Consider the following 25,147-nt stretch of genomic DNA (forward strand, 5'->3'; position numbering starts at 1 on the left):
TTTTCTTCAAAGGTTTCCAATCCAGATTTCTATGTGGCAAATGCTTTAATTAAGATTGATATATTCCATTTGTTTAGCTTTGAAGCTTGAATTTGGAAGTTTTAACTTAAACTGCATTGCCCTCTAGTGCTGCTATGTGTCAGGGCTCCTGTGATGTCATTAGAACAGCCAGTGTAAGCAAAGACAGCCACTCCATGCAGAGCTGCCTAAATGCTTGCAAACCTTCTTGGAGACGCGTGTCATAGCAGCTAGGCTGGGGCATCTTTCCAACAGAGCCACAAATGCACAAGGGAGGATAGTAACCTGTCTTTTGTTTCAGAGACCTCATGATCAAAACAGCTGCTCTGAGGCTCAGTCCAAGAGGTCGTTCTGCTAAGTTCTGTTAAAATGAATTGATATGGAAAATTAACCAAATTTGTACAGCCTATTATTTCTGCCAGGCTTCAGAGGATTTCACGCTGTGTAAGCTCTGCATGCTGGTGACTTATAGTTTACTATGGAGATGAGTTCTCAAACTGAAACTGGACTTTGCCTTGAAGCAAGTTCTTGGGTGGAGAGATAACTTTCACCTAAGCTTAAGCACTTCTGTGTATTGTGCCGGGAATCCAATTACAACTGGCTATGGAGGAAGATTTTTAAGATGAATCCCTACCTTGATGACAAATACAATTCATCAATACCTGGATATTTGGAAGAGTCTGTGCTAAATAATGGAAGTCTCTCTGCAAACAACACAAATCAGACAGCAAGCAATCTGAATTTACCTGCTTTGGATATCACTAGGGCTATAACTGTGGGGCTTATCCTAGGTGCCTTCATACTCTTTGCTATAGTAGGTAATATCTTGGTAATTCTCTCTGTAGCTTGCAATAGGCATTTAAGAATCCCTACGAATTATTTTATAGTTAATCTTGCAATAGCAGACTTGTTGCTGAGTTTTACTGTCCTCCCATTTTCTGCTACACTAGACATCCTTGGCTATTGGGCTTTCGGGAGGATATTTTGTGACATCTGGGCAGCAGTTGATGTGCTGTGCTGTACCGCTTCTATCTTAAGCCTATGCGCAATTTCTATCGATAGATATATAGGGGTGCGTTATTCCCTTCAATATCCAACTTTGGTAACTAGAAGAAAAGCAATTCTGGCCCTCCTAAGTGTCTGGGTCCTCTCCATGATAATCTCTATTGGACCCCTTCTGGGTTGGAAGGAACCAGCACCCAAGGATGATAAAGTGTGCTGCATCACTGAAGAACCTTTCTATGCCTTGTTTTCTTCCTTGGGATCCTTTTACATTCCTTTGATTGTCATCCTGGTGATGTACTGTAGAGTCTACATAGTAGCCAAAAGAACAACTAAAAACTTGGAAGCTGGAGTCATGAAAGAAATGTCTGATTCCAAGGAGCTGACTTTAAGGATTCACTACAAGAACATTCACGAGGACACACTAAATAGCACCAAGTCCAAGAGTCACAATCCCAGGAACTCCATAGCTTTCAAACTCTTTAAATTCTCTAGAGAAAAGAAGGCAGCCAAGACCTTGGGAATTGTAGTCGGCATGTTTATCTTGTGCTGGTTACCTTTCTTCATAGCTCTCCCACTAGGTAAGTTGGGGATTGGGGGGGGTGGTCTTTTTTATTATAACAGCATCAGGTAAAAATCAGTTGAATACTAACTAAATACTAAGGGATGTGTTAGCTAGACAGACAGATAATCATAATTTCTCCCTGACTGTTCTTGCTAAACAATCATATAACAACTTTCCAAATTGTGCAGCCTGCAAAAACACCTTAGCTATATTCTGTGATGCCTCATGTATAAAACGTGCATCCAATTTTTCTTAAGAATGTTAAGTTCCATGTATATGTGTTGTTATTAAATGAGCTTTAGAGATAGTTTTGTGTTATGCTCTACAACAAAACTTATGTATTAAGCTTGCAAGGAATTTTCATATTCAAATGTTACATGATGCTTTTTCTTACTGTCAGCTGTTAAGAACATGGTACAGAGCATTTTGTAACATTTTAATTAAAACTTTTGTATAGAAATGAAGCTGATACACAAACTCTGGATCAGAACAGCTCATAACTTTAAGGTGTTTAAAATTTATATCAAAAGCCACATGCTGTGACATAATTGCATTCTTGCCTTAGGGGGTCTGCTCCAAAGCCCATTGAAGTTCTCAGAAATTGCCCCATTGATTTCAATGGCTCTTTAAGAGATTGCGCTGGGATCCTTTAGCATCCACTCCTTTCATTTTAAATAATTAAGACAATGTAAAGTATTACCCAAGCATCCTACCTAATCTTTATGCAAGGGTAATTTCTCTCTCTTACTTAGACTGCTTTCTGTGCATCCTTTCACAGAATCTGATGAAGCGAACTTTGGTTCACAAAAAGCTTGTACTTAAGCTTTGTACTCTATATATGTTTTGTTTAGTTACTCTATAAAGGTGTGTATCAACCCTGCCTTTTGTCCCCGAAATTCATGTGAAGTTTTTTTTCCTTTTCTCCTTACTGTTATGCAACATCTTGCATCATTGTCATAATACAGAATTGTTAAAACTTATTCTCTGTTCAAAGTTAGCCAGTATGGGAGGTAATTGATTTGGTAAGCTAAATATGAAAAGGGGTGCAAAACAGCTGGTTGCTGAATTTCATGTTTACTTAGATAGTGTAGAAAAGTATTTCTAGCCCAGAGATAAGCTAAAGAATTTGTTAAGAACTGTCAAAGAATTTTCACCCACAGTTCTCTGCTGCAAATCCTGTTTCTAAATTGCCTCAAAAATGCACAGACCCTGGTGAAAGAGTTTTAACATTATAATTTTACTGGAGTGAACTAAAAAGTTGCATTACTATTTGGGCTAGATTCTGTGCTGGCATAAATTTGGTAAGTCTGGGATCTAGCTCGTTGTCTCAAAAAATTAATTGTATGCATTAAAAAAAAATCCTTGTATAATAATAATGTTAAGGATGAGACAAGCCCGCAAGGGAAGGCAAATTCTGAGTTAAGTTTTCATTGGCAATAGGAACTCAGCCCCTTTTGCCAAACATAATCCTCTATCAAAGAAAGTTCACAACACTAGACAAAATGATGTGTCATGTGGGAAATACATATTTTGCCAGTAAAAGTCTTTGGATAAATATAAAGATGCTTAGTATAGTGTAATGAATGATCCAGCTTAAAGTAGGGTTAAAATCAGGAAGTAGTGTTCAGTGGTTCAAGACCCTTTGATCTAGTAAACTGATTTGGCCCCTCTGGGCTTAGAATGCTAGAGACGCTAATAGTACAAAACCTACTGTCATACCCTGACAGACTTAAACCCAGTGGAGCCACATCCCTGCAGAAATCTATGTTGTCTTTGAAACCAATGCCTTCCCCAGCCAATTTGCATCAACTAAAAATAATAGCTACAAAGAGCGGTGTAAATATAGAATCAATAACTTATTGGAAAAGATCCAGTTCTGAGATGTCTCCACTTTTCTCTGGCATAAACACCTCTGCACACCTCCCAAAATACCAACAGATCGTTAATGAACCATTGCATAACATTGAGCAAGGAATTTAACTGCTTGCCAAAACATCAGTTTAGGTTTTCTCTCCATCATGAGCCCCAGATGCTGTTAGGGGGGTGACTAAGTAAATTCTCAACAGGGAGCACTGTTGGAAGCAGTGTTTGAAGAGGATGTTTTCAGGTTATAATTCTGAAAATTCTTCCGCTCATATCAGTTATGGTTGCTTTTGCCATCAATATTCATGCCTTTTTTTAGAGAGTACATTAGAATAGGAATGTAGCCTCCTATGTCTGCTGTCTTCAGAAGAACCACTCCTCTATTTTTTCCAATTGTTGCTGATCATCAGAAACAAAAACTGTATCTGTACCTAATTATCTTACTTCTCTTAATTTGTTCAGTGATTCCACCATCCAGTATCTGTTACAATAAGGATTTGTATGGAGAGTCATATTATAGGGTCACCATGGAATCAATGAATGAATTATATGAAAAAAGAGCAGGATGATTATAAAGAAGAACATACTAGTATTCCATAAATGCTCAAAAGAGAGGAGAGAGAGAAAAATATCACTTAATATAACTTTGTACAGTTTGCTTGTGGGGGGTATTCAATCATAGCTCTGTCGTATTATGTCTTGACTTGACTATATTAATTTTATCCTAATATGTTAATAGTTGATATCTAAGTTCCTTTGTAGCATTCTAAAAGTTAGTTAACTGCAAGAATATAGATGTTGTAGCCTCCATGAATTACGTATTTTTCATACGACGTTCTGTAAATGATAATGGTTATGTACTTTGATGTCTCAAGATGCCAAACATCCATCTTACCCATCTAAAGTTTTCACTGTGACAATATTCAGTGCAATTTGTATTTTGCTTATTGTCAAACACTTGGAATGGAATGGGAAGCACATTTTCAAAATAATGTCTAGGAGTTTTGGAGTGGAATTTCCCTAAGTTTTAGTGACATAACAAGGAATTGCTTTGAAAACCCATAAAACCCAGAGGTAGAAAGACCATGGCATCCAGGGCATGTCCTCATCAATGCAGAATTAATTATATAAAATTTTCTGCTCTTGGTCCAACGTAGCTTTTTAAAGCAGCTCCCTCTACTTCCCTGAGTTTTTCTTCGTGTTCATCCTGACTCTCTTACTTAAATCCATCTAATTAATCTGAATCATACCTTCATGCACGCTATTTTACTATTGCTCAGCTTTTCCCATCTGCTTCATTCCATGAGGCCATAACTCTAAAGTAAGTATGAATATGTAATGGGGCAATTTTGGATTTGAAATGATGTAACAGAAATCAGAATTTAGCCTAATATGTCCTGCAAGAGAGGCACTTTACTACTGTCAGGTTTACTACTGACACTGGGACACTGAAAAACAGGCCTAAAAATTATTCTTCTTGTATTTAAATAAGAACTTTACATCTCACAGAAGTTCCTCAGCTCCTGCTGCTTGTTTCCTAGCTGAAGTGCTAATCCTTTGATTGTTGCATTGCAATAAATTCCACAACTACCTGTTGTGATCTGCCAAACAAAGGATTACGGCATCAAGTGGGGAATACACAGCAGGAACAAATGAACTCTTGAAAAAATAAAGATTTTGTTCTAATAAGTATTTCTATAGGTCTTTGTATAAATGAACAAGAAAAGAAAAATAATATTTAGCACCTACCTTGCATATTCTAACCAAGAATCTCAAAGCACTATGCAAGGCACACACTCTGCAAACAGGACAATTTAAGCAGAGTGGCTGGGATTTGTTAAGCATTGTACAATCAGTCATTATCAAGAATAGAACCTTGATCTCACAAATCCCAGACCTGGTTCTAACCACTGTAGATAATGCTTCCTGCAGCACTAAATATATGATGATGCAGCAAAACTGTTTCTGAACAGAATAATATGCAATGATTTCTATTCAGCTATCAGCCACTATTTCACTGTGTAGAGGCATATTATATCCCTATTGCACATGTTTATAAACACTCATTGACTATATAAACAGAGACGCTGCTTTTCAAAATTATTTATGACATGGCATCATGAATTAAATAAAGGCATATATACTGTTGGGGCAACTGGAGTGGGGTAATTTGATTTTAAAATGTAAACATTTTGGCCAGTTTAAAAGAGGCACCAGAAACATATTAAACACTCACTGTTGAAAAATGTCAAATAAAAATAGACAACCTTTAGCTAGAGGCTAGAGCCTTGCAAAAAGAAACAAGTGACCAATTGTAATTTATTCTGTGATATAGATTATCCAATTTAAAAAAGGTAGAACCAACATTATGCCATTACCTGTATGAAAAAATGCTTCTAGGATGAAACAGCTATATATGGTACACCAAGACTACTAAGTTACAGTTCAATATAATTGCTCTCAGTTAAGGTAGCAGGCTGGAAAATCCCAGCTACAAAGTATACACACACACACATACACGCACATGCACACACACACACATGCACACACACACACACAGAGTATATAACATACAAGGCAAGGAACACATCACTGCTTGCAACACAATATTTATTAACCCCTGCAGGACCAATCCAGCAATTCGACTTCAGTGGGTCAACATAGATGCAAGGGTTTCAACCTCAATATACTTTGACCCTGTAATCACTTTGATGTCAAATGCACAGTTCTCATAGACTTGGCTCCAAAAGTATAATAGTGATCACCTCTTCTTATGTTTAACATGTCTTTTTATCAGGTTTTTGAAATGACAATAAAATATATAACAATGTTATGGAGTGTAGGCTCAGGTCTTATCTCTTCTATGGAAATCATGTTTTATCAAGAATTTTCAGTTTAGTTCCAGTCATATATATATAAGCCCTCATTTTGTCAAAGATTTTAGGCCCATTTCTTCTTATACCACCAGAACTCAGTTGATTCTACATTCCCTCTTCAAGCTGCCTATTCAAGGCTGATGCCCTCAAATTTCCAATTAAGTATTATTCAGAATTGGGCATATTAAAAAGGTATATATAATGAGCTGGTAGTTGCAGCCCAGCTCTTTGGTACAATGGTCAATAGCACAACTGGCAAGAAGAAATTGTTCTTTCTATTCTTTGTTCAATGCATGTCACAGCTAACTGAAGGGAAGTTACTATACCAACCCAGTACATATAGAGCTCTCACTGTTCTCAAAATTATTCATTCCAGTACATATCCTATGCACCACTTAATAATCTCACATGAACCCTATTGTGAGTCTTCTACACAGGGCTGACTTGTATCCAAAGTGATTAGTTCCTAGCTCGCAGTGATTTACTTCTCAAAGCAAAGCCTTTTTACCAAAACCCCCTAACTGTGCTAACATCAGTGGGCTGCGTGCTTCTTTTATATATTTTTTATTTGGAAGTTAGAAGGCAAATACCAAAACACATAATCACATAGGAGTAAATAGGCAAGAGAAGCACCCAGGCAAGGTAGAGACATTATATTTTTACTGGTATCAGTAATCAGAAACCAGTCTATACTGGTAACAGAAGTTTGGCCTACACAACTGGTCTATACCCTTAACAGAACTGAATTTTGGCACACACAGACTGGTTTAAAAATGGCAGTACTGGATCTAGATTTGCCCCCCTCCCTCCCCCCACCAAAGGGTGAATGTGGGTTCTGTTTGTAAAAGGTTTGAATAAAGAAAATGGTTTAAAGCAACTATGTACCTAGAGATAAGAGTTGTAACTAAACACTGCATATTCTTAAAAGAGATTAGAAGGCAGAGACACTGGTTTCTGCACATGCAAATTGTACTCAGGAAAAAAGGCTAATTGAATCCAAATGGGTAAATAATATGGAAATTTTATTTTCTAGGGCAGGGTTTCAACAGAATTCATATTGCTAGGAAGTCCCACGCTTTACTGAACCAGAAGTTTAAAAGAATATAGGGATTAGGCTACTGGGCAGCGATACAATGTCTCACAGCTATCCAAAAAATAAAAATAAAAAAGAGGAGAGAATTGATTTTTCTAGTGGGGAACATTGCTGTCAGCACCCAGCAGGGCAAAGGGCACATCCTTATTCTGCAAGCACTTACAAACATGTGTAACTTTACTCATATCTCATTACAATCAGTAAGACTACTACTGTTAAGTTAAACACATGCACAGTTTCTAAATAACAAAGGCCAGTATAGATGATATGGAATAGCTGTTGTTTTTAATGCAACCGTTTATATATCCTTTAAATGAAGATAAGCAGAAGGGTAAAAGAGTTTAATAGCCTTTGCCCAAAGAACCTAATCCAATCTATCTGGGACCTCTTATGCATATGTTGACAACATTTTATAGAAGCAAGCTATCAGCTGTCATGGTTCCCCTGCTTTACCTGTGGCAGGCTAGGGTGCTCGGTCTATGTTGTATCAGGGTTAAGGGTAGTTTTATTTAGAGTTTAGATTATGGTTGTATGGGGTAGTTTGGATAGAGATCATCCTGGTTCAGGCAGAGGGTTGGACTATGACTCTATAACAATGGCCACTGAAATAATTTCATCTATTTCAAGGGGTTTTGTTGAGCCATAAAAGCCTGTGCTTTGAATATTATGCAGTATTTCATTAAAAAGCCATGGTCATCAACTCTTTAATTTAAATCTATAATAGAAGCCAAGATAGCCTCTCTATAGCTCTGCTACTAGAATTATCCTCTATTCAAGGTATCCAAGAAAGAATGTTTAGACCATAAATCAAGAGAAAGAAGTTAACAAAAACAATATTTATAAAGCATTCCCAGTATTTGAAAATGAACAAGTGTAATAAATGAAATGTCAGCAGGCTTAGATTAGCTTTTCTATACTCCCAAATCAGATAATCCTTTGCAAAACAAGCACACATTTTGACCATATTCTTTCTAGCTGGTGAGCTGCAAAATTCTGTAATTGTCCTGGCCAAAAAATAAGCTCTCATTCCTGTCCCCATTTAACTCAATGACAAAACACCTAGGCTAGGGACAGAAATTACACATAAACTGGTATAAACGATCAGAAACCAGTTCAAATGTGTAACACAACAGAATTTCAGTGCAAATAAACTGCTTTCAAAATGGCTGAAATCAATTTAAGATAAACCAGGATGGATGTAGTATCAGACTTAACTGATATAGGTTAAATTGATTTATTGACCTTCTGTCCCAGGTCCCCTCAGATTCAAGTTAACTCACAATCCCCCAGCATACCAAGATGCTTTGCAACTCCCTTGCAAACCCCACCTTGCAGGGTGGGCAGACTAGCTTTGACCCAAGCCCTCTGCTTCAGCTGAACAGGGAGGTGTGCTCCAGCACCCCCTAGCTTCTGGCCTGGGCCACTGCAGGCATGTGGCTACATTTCCAGCATGCAAGAGAATGTCTGTTCACTTGCTTATCAGTTCAATCTATGCATCTTAGACTAACCTGAGAAGATTGAATCGATTCAGCCTCAGGTTTTTTGACTGTCTGTACTTAGCCCTAATGGTTTTAATGGCAACAAAACTGAGCCCCAAAAGCTTTATATTAAAAAAGAAAAACAACATGACTTTAAGTCTTAATAATGGCAAAGGAAGACATTTTAAATACAATGGGCCAGATTCCCAGCTAAGACAAATCACCACTAGATATGGTGGAAGTATGCTGGTTTATCTGTTGAGATATGTCTTTGTTTTTAGGAATTTCACCATATGCTTTTTTAAAGAACTGTTTTGGCAGTGTGTCAATAAAAGGGAGAAATGAATTGAAAGAATTCCTGCTATTGAAAAAATGTCCTATGTTTTTGCTGATAATTACAAATCTTCTAGAAGGGCCACAAAGAATTCTAAAGGGATTATTTTTTTGTAACGGGGGTCAGCAGCCTTTAGCCTATGAGCCTGATCCAGCCCATAGAACCACAGGAATTGGCCTGGAGCCATGGACTTTGGAAGAATTCAGTGGTGCAGGGTCTTTAGCTGTAGGTGCTGCTGCAGAAACAAGTGGCAACCAGGTCCTAGCACACATACTTCTCTGACCTGGGGTGAGTCATTCTGACCTGCAGCAGGAAAAGGTTGCCTACCCCTGTTTTAGAATAAAAGTTTCCTGTTTCTTTCTCTGTCCTGCATCAAAAGAGGATGGTCCCATTTATCCTTCCTAATGTCAAGCTTCAGTGCCAATTTTCAAGCAGGCATCTTACAAGATAACGTTCTTAAATCTAGATTTCATACTTAAATGCTGTTTTCCATCACAGGATCGTTCATCAGAAGACCTACAGAGTATCAGGCATCAAAGAATACCAGGATTGCAGGGCAAGGCCTGACTGTTGCTCCCTCTCCAACCAATAACAATTTTGTCATGTCAATTACTGTAGAGTTACCATTAGACAATCCAAAAACTCAGGAAGTGAGTGACAAGACACAGCCCATCCAAGATATAGATACACATACTCTCCCTTGCCTCTTCCTGAAGTATAAGGCATTTATAGAAACCATTTCTAGCACCATTGAAAAATGAAGACAAGGTTCTACTCTAAGCAGGGTTAGACATTACTAGGGCTGTGTATCTAAACCATCAATAAAGTTCAGTCAATTGACCAGTCAAATATCAGTCAAAAATTGTAAAAAATTGCCAATAGTTCCAAATAATATATGGAAGAAGCGCAAATTTTCCATTAAGAAATATGTCAAAAAACAATAAAAGATTATATTTCTGTTATGAAAGCTCCAGAAAAATGTAGATTTTTTTGTAAAATGTCTATAATCTTTGACCAATCAAAAATATACAGTTAATTTACAGGCTTACCAACCCTAGACAATATAGTGTTAAAGGGTGCCTGTACACAAGCCAGGAGGCTGCTCTGACATGCTGTAATTACAGAGCGTTGAAGCAGACATATTTAATCAAGTCTGCTGGAGCATGTTAATTAGTGTGCTGCAGTTAGCCTCTGCATCTTGTATATCAGTGTCCCCACACTTCCAAATGGCAGCAGGGGCACTTTAACTCAAGCTTGTTCAACAAGCTTTAGATAAAGCAGCGCCCAACCACTATTTTGAAGTGGAGGAATGCTGATACTTGAGAAGGTCTGGGCACTTTAATTAGAGTGGCTTGTGGAACTGCTCTAATTAAAGCGCCCGTCCCCCACACATATAAAAATGCCCCAAAAGACTTGAAACCTATCTACACTAAAGCTTCATAGAAGGCGAATTATGGAATCCACTATGGCCAGTGTAGACTGGCCCATGGAGCTTGACCTTTTAAACCAAGGGTGGCCAATACAGGTGGAAGGAGAAAAAATTTGGTGCGGACACTGAGTGTGTGTGCACATACGTGCACATAGCCCCCCTGCCCTCTGGCAGGAAAGTCTGCAGGACAAGTGGAATACCAACAAATCCACCTCCCAGCCCTGCACTGCCCGGGAGGGCAAGAGCAGGGCCAGCCTTGGCTGCACCACTGGGCCAGAGAGGATGTAGCCCCCAGGACCTCCGCATGTACCCTGCCCCAAGTCATCATTGTTTTGTTGCTGCTGCCGCTGGGGCAGGCCCTGAACAGCTGGGGCAGGGTGGGATGTGGGATGAACCTGTGACTTGTCCAGGGGGTGCAGCTCCTGGTACTGTGTGCACCCCAGGAAGCATAGGGGGGCATGTGTGCCCCCAGATCTGCATGGGGCAGGGTGGGCTGCCACTGCAGGCTGGGGCTGTGCTGGGCTGTTCCTGGTGGCGGGGGCAGGGCTGCACTTAGGTCGGGCCAAGTCAATGGGCAATCGGAGCCCAGTGGCTCATCCAGGGGTGTGGGTGGGTGGCTTCTGCTGCTGCACACAATTCAGGGGAGCCAAAGGGGGGGGCACACTTGGGGCTCCCCCAGAGGTGTGGTGCTGGGGAGCTGGGTGGGTGGGGGCACATGGCCCCCTGATCTTTGCATGGGGCAAGGGCGGGCTGCAGCTGCAAGCTGGGCTCTGCCTACTCCCTGCCTCCACACCTTGCTGCTGCTGCTTTGAAAGCAGTGCAGCATGGTGCCACATGCCTTGCTGCCTGGCCTGCCCAGCGATGAGACACACATGGCGCCACACAAGCTTCTACGTATAAGAAGACATCGTATCTTCCCTCAATCTCCATTGGTCTATAGAAAACAAATCCAGTTCTTTCAACCTGTCTTCATATAACATGTTATCCAAAACTCTTATAATTCTCTCTACTCTCTTCTTTTTCTCTATTTTTATACATCTTTCTTAGTCTGCAGTACCCAAAATTGGACACAGTACTTTAGATGAGACCTCCCCAGAATTGAATGGAATTCATCTCTCTTGTCTTACAATACTGCTTGAGATTTGCCTTTTGGAACAGCATTACATTTATCCATCTTCTGTTCATTGTACACAAGAACTCCCAAGCACTGGTCTGCAGTATTGCTCCTAGAAAGGTAGTCCCCATTTTGTATTTGTGCAACTGATTTTTCCTCCAGCAAGCATTGTTTTGCATTTGTCTATTACATTTCATTTTGTTGATTTTTAGACCATTTTTAACCTAATCTTGTTCTCCAAAGTGCTTGCAACCACTCCCAGCGTGGTCATCCACAAATTTTATATTCTATTTCATCCTACAATGTTTGTATAACATTGGTTTTTTCCTATTTTAAATTAGGTTAGAGGAATGTAAACAAACAATGACTGTTGGAAGCACAAAATCAGAAGCTTTAGGAATCCAATTAGCTTTAAAACCTTGGCATGCTGACTTGGCTAAGTACATTCTAACAAGGACAGCAGTAAACTAACATAAAAGTCCAATGTAGACTTCCTGCATTCACTACATTTGGTGCTTACAATAGTTCTGGCAATAGCCAGTGTCTAGGCTTATCACTTCTGTAACAAGAACCTCATTAACCACACACATGCAGCATCTGCACTTCACCCCTAAACAGCTGCCATATTGATTTTATTTCTTATTTCTACATTGATTAATACTTTTTCACAGGTATGAAACTGACTTTCAAACCCCAGAAAGCCAAGGTATTAGCTGTGCTAAAAATGGCATTATGACAACAGTGTTATAAGCTATTAGCTAGCCCACAGGATGGGAGCAGTATAAGTCAGTAAGTAGAGAAGATAAATGTAAAAGATACTAGGATTCTAGTCTGAGCTTTCACTCAGCTTTGACACAGAACACGTCTGCCCACTAGATCTGGGCAGAAAAACTCTCATGGATCCATTTTGAATTGGAGAATCAAGTTCCATGAAAATCAAAACTCTTCATAAAATTGAGATTTTACCAACTTTGTTTCAGGGGGAAAAGGTTCTGATAATGTTAAAAGTTCCTGTTTTGACATTTTCAGAATGAAATGGTTTGGGTTTTTTTAAATGGCTCTTCATTTTTTATTCATTTTATTTTGGATGCTATACATATGTTATTCATTTTGACTGTTACAAAATGTAAAATTTGTTGGAATTTTCTTTCAGAGAGAGTTTTCAACATGTTCATGTTCATCCTAATTCAGAATGCTGCCAAATTCTGAATTTTGGTCTTGTTTCCTTTCCTTCTGTTTCTGTCATTTTTCTGCCTACAGGGTGAGACGTTTTTCCTCAAATTAAGATGTCCCTTCTCTCACAAGGCATCACCATGTAGCCCTGTCCCAGGCTAGTTCTTCTCAATTTGTAGTGTCAATGCCGCACTCAGTGCTTTGAGGGTGTTCTTGAGGCCTTTCCTCTGGCCCCTCCATGCCTTTTGTCCTTGGTTCAGTTGGGAGTATAGCAGTTGCTTTGGTAAACATACATCAGATGTGCACACACAGTGCCCTGTCCACTGCAGGTGATGTTGAATAATCAATACTTCTATGCTGGTGGTGTTAGTATCAGTGAGGACATGGGCATTTGTACAACAATCCTTCCACTTTATGCCAAGGATCTGCCAGAGAGAGCACTGGTGAAGGGGTTCCAGGTTATTCAGTTGGTCCCTGTAGGTCACCCAAGCTTCACAGCTATAGAGAAGAGTTGGGGTTACCACAGCTTTATATAATAGCTTTGTTCAAGTCCTGATGTTGTGAACATTGAACACATGCCATCAGATCCTATACCGCATCTCCTGGTAGATGTTGGCCTTCTTTAAGAGATGGCTGCCGAGGTGTGCAAAGTGTTCAACATTGCCCAGCTCCTGTCTGTCAGTGAGGATCTTTGCTGGGGGAGTTGATTTGCCCAGAGTAGGTTGGTGAAGCACCTTTGTTTTTCCAATGTTAAAGGTCAGTCCCAGGCACTGATATGCTTGAGAGAAGCAGTTAAGGACCGTGACACTGATGGCATCTAACATTCACACTCAGAGCAAGTAGTATATCAATCCTCAATTGGTCTGAGGTCTGTGACAGGCATATACCCACTTAGTGTTTTAAACTTCTGACACTTCATCATTCATTCTGCTAAAACTAAGCATAGCCTGCAATTCCTTCTAACTCAGTTACTAAATATTATTGTGTAATTGTATTTAATTTAAAAAAAAATCAAAGTATGAAAAACTAACCAGTTAGATCTGTTCATGTTGCATTTCATCTTATATAGTTCATTATCATCAGAGTGGCAATTGCCATGTGGCAAGCAATTGAAACAAATCCAGATGATCACCCTCCTTTAGTACAAACACATGTCCTATTTGTTCCTGGAAATGGAAAAAATCAGGCCTTCCTCTCACTTGATTCCAATATGTGTGGAACCAAATTAAGATAAGTTTCTAGTCACTTTCTTTAACTTTAAAAAAGGATGGCTCAGGGGAATCTAAAATTCTAAAATTCATCCACTGAAACACTACTTCTGTTTGGGCACAGAGCTGCTAAAATGGCAAATGATTGGCCTTGAATGCTGGGTCTCAAATATTTCTTCAGTGGGACACACCAGATGCTTCCACTAGACGAGTAGTTCTCAAACTTATTGGACTCAAGGCACCTCAATCCAGGACTATTTGGACCTGAAGCACCCCTCCCTAACTTTTATCAGTTCAGTGGTACCCACTTTCAAAACCTAATTTATATATTACAGGGCTTACCTCCTTGCAGAGGGGCTGGGCAGTGGAGATGGGGGATTGTTCAGGGAGGGACAAGCATGAGTCTGCACTTATCTGCTTAGCTTATTTGCTTACCTCCTCACACCTAGAGACATCCTCCAAAGGATCTAGCAGAACCCCAGTGTGCCCTGGCTCCCTGTTTGAGAACAATGGGTAATTAGCTTATGTGTTTAATATAATTTAAATGTGTAATTAAATTGGATGCTTAGTTAATGGAAAATCATAACACTGTGAAATGGGAAGGGTGATTAGAAAAGTGAAGACAAGGAAGATGAAGAGACAAATTCTATGAGATGGAGGAAGGAGAGATAAGAAATAAATGATAAAAAGGAAAGAGGAAAAAAACAATAGTATAAAGTTGACAAAAAATATAAGAAGAAAGAAAAATCATGGGATGGTGAAGAGAGTGATGAAAGGAAAAGACGAAAACTTGGATAATTAGAGATATAACAGTTTACCATTTCCTCTGATTGGTCAGAGGAAAATGAAAAATATATGGACTTTTCCTGGAAACCTGTATTCAGAGATCATCCATAGAGACTGCCCGCACACACATTATACCCAACTGTAACACTATTAAAATGTGTACATCAGTTGCCTGGTTCCCAGTCCCATCACAGCAGAAACAAAATATATTTCTTGCACAAAGGCCAGATGAAAGGAAATGTAACCCCCACAATCAGAGCTCAGTGACAGATCCCAAATGACTGACTGGGAGATGCTGGTCATTTATTCATAGTTATTTATTTCCGTCTGTATGAATGGAAACAGATTAAGCTGGCAACTGTCTTAACAAAGCCAACTTAAAAAGCTTTTCCTTAGCATGCATCTTGTCCAGAGCCATCCTTGGAGGGCAGGGAGGCAAATCGGGATGACTGCCCCAGGCCCATGCTTCGCGGGGTCCCACGGACAGTGCCATACAGGACCCGGTGGCTACAGCGGCAGCACACGCTGGCTCCTCGCTCCGGCTGCTTGCTACCCCCGCCACACAGCCTGATATGGCCTGGGCCCCATACAACCCTAGGTCAGCTCTGATCTTATCTTACATTTCATCTGAACAATTCAAACTATTGCCATCCACCCAGAAGCTAAGCACCTTTCATGTAAAATCTATAATAGTTCCTCATGGGTTTCATGAATTCTCTGGCTCTTCTCTTCTCTGCACCCCGCCTTTGCTTTTTTTTTTTTTTTTTTTATTCCTTCTTAAGGTAGGGCTTTTTATTTGGTTTGGCTGGCCTCATATTTTATGCTCAGTTTATTTCTCACAAAAATAAGAACAGGAACCACAAACATACCAATTAGACTTAAAGAATCACAACTATTACAGATTCTTTGTACTTAGATAAAGTGTCTTAGTGATGCTGTCTTTCTGGGGTTGAAGTAGAAGAATATCAAAACCATATAAGCTGCTGTAAATTGATCTAATACTTGGAGCAAATATGTCACTCAAAGACATTCTCCTAATAGAAATTTACTGGTTAAACTTACAGCAGACACACAAATAATTTTAACTGTTTCCCTGGAATGATCACTGACTTTGGAAATACCCCCAAATTATTATGTGGCATACATAGCAACAGGAGTAATGTTATACACCTAGCATTTCCTACAATAGCCCAAGCTATCAATGAGTCTGAACAGCAATGACTGTGCACCAGTAGCTTTAAAGTTGACCAGTATTGTTGCTATATCTGCAAAGAGATTTGGACATTTTGAAAATGGATTGCTTTTATTTTAGGTTAAAGGAAAGTAAAAAAGAACAAAATTAAAACAATATGGAAGAGCACAGTATGTGCGCCTCCTTTGTAGAGGTCGGCATGTGATAAACTTCCTCCAGTGAAGAGTTCTATATAAGACGAATTGGCCAATCTAAAGAATCTGTCCACTGTATACCTTGATACTTTAAAGCTAGACCCAGAGCCCACTGACGTCAGTGAAACGCTTTCTCAAGACATACAAGGACTCCCAAATATTCTATAGACTCTGGATTAGGTTTCTGTAGTAGTCTTCAACCCAAAAGTGTTTCAAAGTGCTCAGATTCAGGAGTTTAGAGTGATGCAACTGGCCACAAATTTTGTGCAAACTTTCCAAATTTTGGAGGATGTTTTTCTTCCAAAGTTTTAGTCTACATCTAAAATGCTGAGAAATTTATTGTGTGACCTGAATTATTTTGTGTGCTTTATTTTTCCATCAAAGAAGGGAAAAAACACCTATCAGATAATAAAACAAGAAAAAAAGACAAAGAGGTATATTTTGGATGTCATAGCTAGTCCTGCAGTCCTTACTCAGGCAAAATCCCACTTATACTAATAAAATCATTGATGTGTATTAATGGGAAGACTGGACCCATTATCAGAAGCTGAGCTTGCTGCTGTAGAAGTTGTTGAGCATAACAAAGTAATTTAGGGCTTGATCTTATGAGGTTTTCAGTACTTTTCAGTATTCCCAGGATCAGGCCCAGACTAGGTAGTAATTGCTCTAGTGCTAGTAAAATGTTAATTTCAATAACCCCATGATGCACTTGGCTGATATGCTACAAAATACGTAATGATGGGCTAATACCGTAAATTGTTTCCCATAATCTTCTCTAATAGCATTGGGGAGACTTATATAGGTTTAATGTAATAAAGACTTCATTAACACTGCTTTAAACACTAATCAGACCCTAGATTAAATTATCTTGCAGTAGACAAAATACTTTTTAATTCCTTATTATGTTAGTCACTGTCGCTCGATCTAGCTGCAAACCAAATAGCTCTGTCATGTCTGGTATACACAGTTGAGTAGATTCATGATCAAAAGACCATCAAGTCTGAGCAGGCTGACTGGATTTCTGGAATATTTCATGCTCTGCACTTCTACTAAAAATGAGATTTGCAAAAAGGGTAAAGCAACACAAAGGTGTCAAAACTGCAGAAAGAGGTAAACAGCTGGCAATGCTCTATTTAGTGAATAACAATGCAAATCATTGAGAGACACACACAAAAAAGAAAAAACATGCTTTCCCTGGCTGGGAAGTTATTGAGCATGAAGCACCAGGAAACAAATAGTTTAGAGTGAGGGAGTCATTCTGAGTTCCCCCATCGCAAATAAATCACAGACAAGATAATTACAGGCAGCATTTTTCAGCTATTTGGGAAGACAATCTAAATCTTCCACACACGGAAACATTTAATCTGTTTATCAGACTGCGATGGGAAAATAGCTAGAGATTGGAAGAGGAAATATTCATTTGATGTTCAGGGACTGTACTTGGTAGGATTTGTTTTATTATTTTATCAGTGTACCAAATTACTCACTATTGCTTTCGTCTAGCAGGTTAATTGTGAGTTAAAGCATTTGCACACAATTGTAGTTAGTTCCAAGAAGAGGGAGAGGAAAAGGGGTGATCTTAAAAATCTACAGGTTAACCATATTTTTCATATCTTTATTGTAGGCTGAGTGGCAATGGAGCTGTATACAATAGTGGGTAAACTGTGCCCAGATCATAGCATTAAGGACATTGTATGCAGTCAGAACTAGCCTTAGGGGTGGGCGGCATAGGCAACTGCCCAGGGTGCCCTGGCCAAGGGAGCTCTGGTTGCATAGTGCAGCTCTGCAAGCAGAGGCAGGGGCAAAGTGGCAGGTGCACTTCTGGTATTGCTATTCAGGCAGTTAAGGGAGATGATTGTTAACACCTGTAAATAAAGAACAATGGGTCATTAATGGGCCATTAACTCCCTTAGATGTCTGAATAGTAATACATACCAGAGCTGTACCATGCAGGGTGACTTGGTGATCTGCTCAGGTCCCTTCCAACCTTACCTATTATGAAACTATGAAACCACCTGGAGGAGGGAGGCAGCTATTTGGGGCCAACAGTGGCCACAGGAGCAGGGCCAACACAGGGACACTTCATTTTCACCAGCTATGACCTATGCAAGCATGTGCAAGTGTGTGCAAGGATGTTCAGGCATGTGCAAGCATGTGCCAGGGTGTGTGCGCAAAGGTGTGCAAGTGAGTGCAAGCATATGCAAGGGTATGCCAGGACTCATATTTTAATGTTTAATTTGGAGGGAGACAAAATGTCACAAATACCTAGAAAGAGGATATCTGGGGTGCAGAAAAGAAAACAAAAAGCTCACTTAATTACCAAAGTGAAAAAAGATGCAGACATGATGAAAAAAGACTTGAAAACAGTTAAAGGCAACCCATGCAGTACTAACGAGACAGTCACATCAGATGAAAAATGCATAGATGATCCACAACTCAACTTCGAAGAATCATCACAAGAGAAACAAAGAGACCCAAATGAAATGTAAAGTCTTAATTCAGACCAGAATAATGATGATGCCACAAGTAATAGAGATGAAATGATTCCCATTATACATGTTAGCAATGCCATTTCTTGCTTTATGGCCCAATCTAATGCCCAAAATTCAAGATCTGCTGGAGATCAATGGTCTACATGGTTTTTGGTTTTTTTCTGGAAGAGCAGAACCATCATTTTTCTATGATGGTTTTATACAGAAATCTGGAAAATGGTGAAGTTCTGAAGCGGCACTGGCTGCTTTATTCAAAGTTCACTGACAAGGTTTTCTGCTTCTGCTGCATGCTCTTCAACTTGAATCCAAAATCATCCCTAGCATTTGAGAGGTTGAATGACTGGAAACACATCTCTCAGATTCTCTTGCATCATGAAAAGTCAACTAGTCATTTAAATTTCAGCTGAACATGGGTCAAAGCAAAGCAAAGGGTAAAACAGGATAATTGTGTAACCTTGATGTTGATCTAGTGATTAAACCAGCCCCACGCGTTCGTCGTAAAAAACGTCAATTCAGCTTTGAATGTGAAGATGAAATATTTAACAATCCAAAACCCAAGTTCAAATTTGAGTTTTTCAGCCAGCTTATAGACACAGTGAGAGTATCCATGGAAGAGCAATTTAAGCAAATAAATCAACATGTCAACCTTTGGAACTTTCTATATAACATGACATGACTCCCTGACAAAGAAACTTTGAAGAAGCACTGTAAGGGCCTTTATTGTGTATTGACATATAAAGAGAGCTCTGACTTTAACATCATCAACCTCTACAAAGAACGTGGCTATCTCCAAAGTCTCCTTCCAATGGACTGTAGTGCTCCTCAAGAAGTTCTGCAATTTATTTACAACAATGAGCTCCATAACAGCCTCCCAGACACATGGATAGTACTCAGAATCCTCTTAATCATGCCTGTGTGGGTGGCGAGAAGCAAGTGGAACTTCCTGAAGTGCTCATAAAAACATATTTACGATCAAGCCATGGGATATAACTGGCCATCTTTGGTGGCCACTAGCCATCCTATCTGTTGAGAATGCTGTGGCTCAAAATATAGACCTGTTACAAGCAGTATCAGAGTTTGCAGAAACAAACACATGCAGAGTTATCTTCTGAGTCTTGGAATCTTAGTGAACAAAGCTTCTTATACATCATTATTTATTAGTTTAGTGTTTGATTTAAAGGTTGACATTTGAAATCTTATTTTTATGACATTTATTATTTAGATAAAATTGAATTGTACTTAATTTTGTGGCATTTCCTCTTTTGCATTTTTTGAGTAAATTAAAAAAAATGTTTGAGACTACAGCTTTATTTCTGAAATTGGAGGAGTGGCGTTGAGGGAAGGGGGGGCCAGGGCAAAATTCAAGTTTGCCCAGAGCACCGTTTTCCCTAAGGCCAGCTGTGCAGAGTGGTATCTATCAAGCTAATCTTCCTAATAACACAAAAACAGACTTTACTTTCTCTCTTTGAAGAAAATTGCTTTTCTTAGGGATTCCGTACGTCAAAGAGGCATAGAAATGTGCAACCTTAGAAACTTTAAAAAAAGCCCTGATTGGAACAAAAGATACACAGAGCAGTGGTTCTCAACTAGGTGCTGGGCACCTTGGGGTGTCACAAAATCCTTTGCAGAATGCTACTGATGTGTGAGGAAATAACACAGGTGTAAGGATATAAGCAGATAAGCTCAGGCTCAGGCTTGTCCCTGCTTGGCCATTCCCTTGCCCTCCACTGCCCAGCCCCTCTGCAAAGAGGTATGCACTGTAATAAATAAATTAGGTTTTAGAAATGGACTCAATTCAGAAAAGTTATGGAGGGTGCTTTGAGTCTAATGAGGGGTGTTGTGAGTCTAAATAGGTTGAGAACCACTGGCATAGAGAAATAATTGCATAATAGATTCCAGGTTTGTTTCAACAGCTAGTCCTCAGCCTAAATAAAGGGTAGGTTAAATGAAAGACAGATTATCAGTGGGCCTGCAATATTGCAACTGTAAAACTTGCTAGGTTGCAATAAATTAAGTCATAAAATATCTCCAGTGCAACAAAATGGCTTGATGATGGAAACCGTGTTAGGCAGTTAGTCAGGGGGCAGAAAAAAGTTTCACCATAAAAGATAGTCTGATTATGAAGTGATCAGTTTCTGTTAATTTCAGGAAATAACCTGAACTCTGTTTTGTGGAATTCAGACCTATGTCATGTATTTTTGTAAGCCTTATGTATTGCACAATGTGATATAAGGCACAAGACATTGGCTTTAGGGCCAACTCCACATGTTATGGGTATTGTGCAATCAACTGAAACCAGCTACCCATGAATGCCATGTGCCCCTGGAGTTTGGGGGGGCACGGCAACCGCTTGCAGATGGCAGTGGTGTCGGCAGTGGGGGCATGGCGGCCGTGAGCAGGGAGCTCCCGCAGGCAGCTGCAGCAGTGTCAGCGATGGGAGCTGGCAGAGCGGGGAGCTCTCTCAGGCGGCCACGGTGGTGTCGGCAGTGGGTGGCAAGCACTGACTGGTGGTCAGCGACCACCTGCAGACACCATTGGCAGCATTGGTGGCAGCCAGTGATGATTGGGGACTGCCTGCAGATGCTGCCAGTGGTGTTGGCGGCAAGGGCGGGGGGGTTGTGAGTGACGACCGTCCGCAGTTGGCACTGGCAGCATTGACAATGCTTTTTGTAGGGGATGCACTACCAATCTCAGGGGGTGCACGTGCCCCCACATGCACCCCCCACGCATAGCCAATGCAGCTACATGTGCAAAGTACCTATCACGCAATAAAAAGGTCCAACGAACTATAAAGTTAGACCTCAAAAATGTGTACTAACTTTATAGCTGGTTGCTATCCAGCTTAATTTAAATGTATAGCAGAGTCTCTCTCCTGTAGCTGGGAGCACTGTCAGCTGAGGGGACGCTCAGCTTTGGCAGCACCTGATAGCTGCGGACTCTGTGTCCCAGCAGCATCTCGTGTGTGCCAGGACTCAGTGTCACACAGCTGCAGATGCTGGTCCTGGCAGCACCCCACAGTGCTGGGATCCATGGCAACACCCTGCTGCTGCCAGGACCCATTGTCTGCAGCTGTGGGACTCTTGGTCCTGGCAGCTGCGATTTCCCAGGCACAGGGATGCATGGTATGCCCTGTGCAACTGGGAGATCACAGCAGCTGTGATCTCCCAGTCCCAGGGGTGTCCACAGACCTCCAAGGCTGGGAGATCACAGCTGAAGTGATCTCCCAGCCACGGAGGTGCTCCTTGGCTGGGAGATCTCAGCAGCTGCATCTCCCAGCCACAGGGATGCCAGCATGGCTGGGAGCTCCTCAGCTGAGAGAGTTCCTAGACACGGGAGCTTGCTTCTTGCTGATGGAGGGGGAGCCTGGGATCAGGCTCTCCCTGCACTGGCAATAAGGCATGGTGAGGTCTAGTGCACAATCTCACAATCATACCTCCTGCCATGCATGTATGGCAGGAGGCACAATTGTGCGGATCACGCATTAGGTCCCATTGCACCTTTACCTGCACATGTAGAGAACCCCTAGGAAACATAACTAGTGTTCTGTTCCTGATTCTGTTGCTGGCCTGCTGTACATCCTTGAACAAGTTATTTGACCTCTCTGTGATTATCCACTGGGAAAAAGTGGATGATGATACACTTTGAGATGACCAACAGAGGAAAGAGAGCAAAGAGATTATGCTTCTTCATTAATTCTCCTTCAGTGTAATAACTTCTCTCTTTGCTAATTATCCTAGCATCTAATATGTTCTTAAAACTATGAGGCAATACTGCAGCAACCACAGAGTGAAATTCAGTAGCATTTAAAATTCATATATATGAGGCTTGTGTTGCTGAGAGAATAATTCATAATCTTAATAAAAACAAGCACAAAGTTCCGTAATTCAGTAACTCAAAGGAGGTTCCTTTGTTGAATGAACCACCACTTCATCCTCAGAAAGCCAGAGAAATAGGTATCAGCATAGCTGCATACATTATTTTTAAGTCCAAACCCCAGTTTTCCAAATGGATGTTTTGGGATCTTCACTATCAAGCATTCACTTGTGGGTAGGCTGGTAGTTGTTTTGGAGGTTTTTTAACTAATTGATCTGATCAAGACTCAGTGACATTCAAGAATCAGGACTGAACATATGGTACCTCGCTCAGTCTGGGATGTTGTGAAGTAATGCCATGCTCTTTTGCAAAGTTGCCCTTTTACATAAGAGAAATGGAGTGCTGGAAATTTTCAGCTGTAAACATTTGAAAACTACATCATTCTAAAAGAAAGAGACAGGACGTAAGCCTATTACCTTCCTTTCTTGATTATATACAACGTACATTTCTGGGGGCTGCTTACAAAGATTACTCATCTTTTCAGGTTTCTACTTGTCAAGTGTATTTGACCTTCATGCAGCAGCATGCATTCATATGCAAGGCAACATACAAAAACACATCCCATTTACCTTTCCCTTGTACATTAACTATTCATTTCTTCTGTGGAATTTACCTTGCTTTTTTCATCCATAGGCAGGTCCAGAACAATCTTTCAACAGACTTCCATTCTTAATTCTTTTTTATTATTATTACTGAAAAGGATGCTGTCAAATGGATTATGTCCAAATTGTGCCCTGCCCAAAAGCATTAAAATCTGATGGAGAAATATGCTCTAGATTCTGAATTTTTACAACATGACAAATAGCCAATCTCTTATCAGAACTGGAAAAGAATAGCCAATATTTATACAGAACCTACTAGAAAAATATAGTATGTACTCTTCACCCCTTTCATTGGTATTACAAATTATCATAGGATCATCTGTATTATGAAATAATTGTAGAAAACAAAAGGGATTTATGAGTATGAGCTCCAATATGATTCTTCCATTTAATCAGCTTTTGTATTTGCACTTACTCAGTCAAATCACAAGGCATTTTTCTCCAAATCCAAAGGAAAATATTTCTAATTATTACTTAAAAAAGGAATCCTTAAAACGTTTGCAACTGAGCATGTGGGAGGACTTGAAGGACATTGTTCATACTGGCTCATATTATAAGTTTGGATCAACTTCCACTAAAATTTATAAGAAGTTGACACCCTTTTAATAGTTTATTCCCTAGAAGCACATGAATGTTTGTTGAATTTTTCATTAAAAAGTACTTAACAGTAAGCAGGCAGAGTTTAAGTGTTTGCAGTACTTTGGCATGTCTGCTGGAAAACTATCAGACATATTTCACAGCTTTCCCATTATTAGACTCTGTTGCACTCCTCTCTTTCTGCAGTACCAAATCAGGACAAGATTCAGGAGCTTTATCAGGTGGAATGAATAGGCATCTGTGGACACCTGCAGATGATTAGGGGTAGCAAAGTTGTTATAGACTATCGGTGCACCTACACAAGACGCTATGGTGCAGTGGTTACTGCACATTTATTTAGTATTTGTATAAGCAAGCACTAAATAAATGCTCAGTAACCAGAGTTGCTGCGCAATAGCACCAGTGAACATCTTTTAAGTGATGCAACTGCACAGTAGACTAATACTACCTTCAGTAGCATATTAGTTCTGTTAGTGCTGTGATGCACTACAGTTCTGTGCAGTAATATTCAGCTACTGTCCAGTCAGCATCTTGTGTAGATGCTCCCTGTTTTGTAAAGCCTATACGATGCCTAGTACTGCCAAGTGGTTGAAATCCAGCTCAGGGCAAAAGGTACGAACAAAATGCTGTGTACATTTTAAACTTTGCTTACGTTCACAAGGCTAGATTGTCACTTTACTTCTAGGCAACAGAAGAATATAGCATGTTACTGCATCTTCCAGTTAGCAGTCTTGGAAAGGAACTATGGCTACCTGCAGACATGCAGGATGCCTGCTCCAACACGCTGTAATTACAGTGCATCAGTGCAGACTCGATTAATTGAGTCTGCAGGAGTGTGCTAATTAGCATGCTCCAGCAGCCTCAGCGTCTAGTGTATTTGGTATCCCTGAACTTCAAAATGAGCATGGGGGTGCTTTAACTACAGTTCATCAAATGAGCTTTAGGTAAAGTGCTCCTGCCGTCATTTCAAAGAGTAGGGATGCTGAATACACGAGATGCTGTGAGCTCCTGAAAGCCGCTCTAATTAAAGTGCCCTCCTTCACCCCTGGAGCACATGTAAAGATGCCTTATGATTCCAGAGATGTGCTTTCTTTACTGGCTTCCCATTGCTCCAAGGAGAGAAAGGAAGTAACTTTCAGTTGGCCAATAATAGCACATCGTTTCCTCTTCTGTACCAGGCTGACCATGCTATCTGGTACACTGAGGAGGACAGGATGAAGCATGAGGTGTTGCATATGCTTACCTCCCTATGTCCTTT

At 40.2% G+C, this 25,147-nt stretch overlaps 1 protein-coding gene across 1 annotated transcript in view; it reads left to right on the forward strand.

The window, feature by feature from the left end:
• The first annotated feature begins 206 nt into the window (after positions 1-206).
• Positions 207-25,147, forward strand: part of ADRA1B (adrenoceptor alpha 1B) — a 28,665-nt gene continuing 3,724 nt past the window's right edge. Inside the window, exon 1 of the mRNA XM_006021072.3 lies at positions 207-1,601. Coding sequence (XP_006021134.1) covers positions 641-1,601 — 961 coding nt within the window. The 5' untranslated portion in view covers positions 207-640. The remainder of the gene's footprint in view (positions 1,602-25,147) is intronic.

The sequence above is a fragment of the Alligator sinensis genome, unplaced genomic scaffold (assembly GCF_000455745.1).
Source record: "Alligator sinensis unplaced genomic scaffold, ASM45574v1 scaffold360_3, whole genome shotgun sequence".
NCBI lineage: Eukaryota > Metazoa > Chordata > Crocodylia > Alligatoridae > Alligator > Alligator sinensis.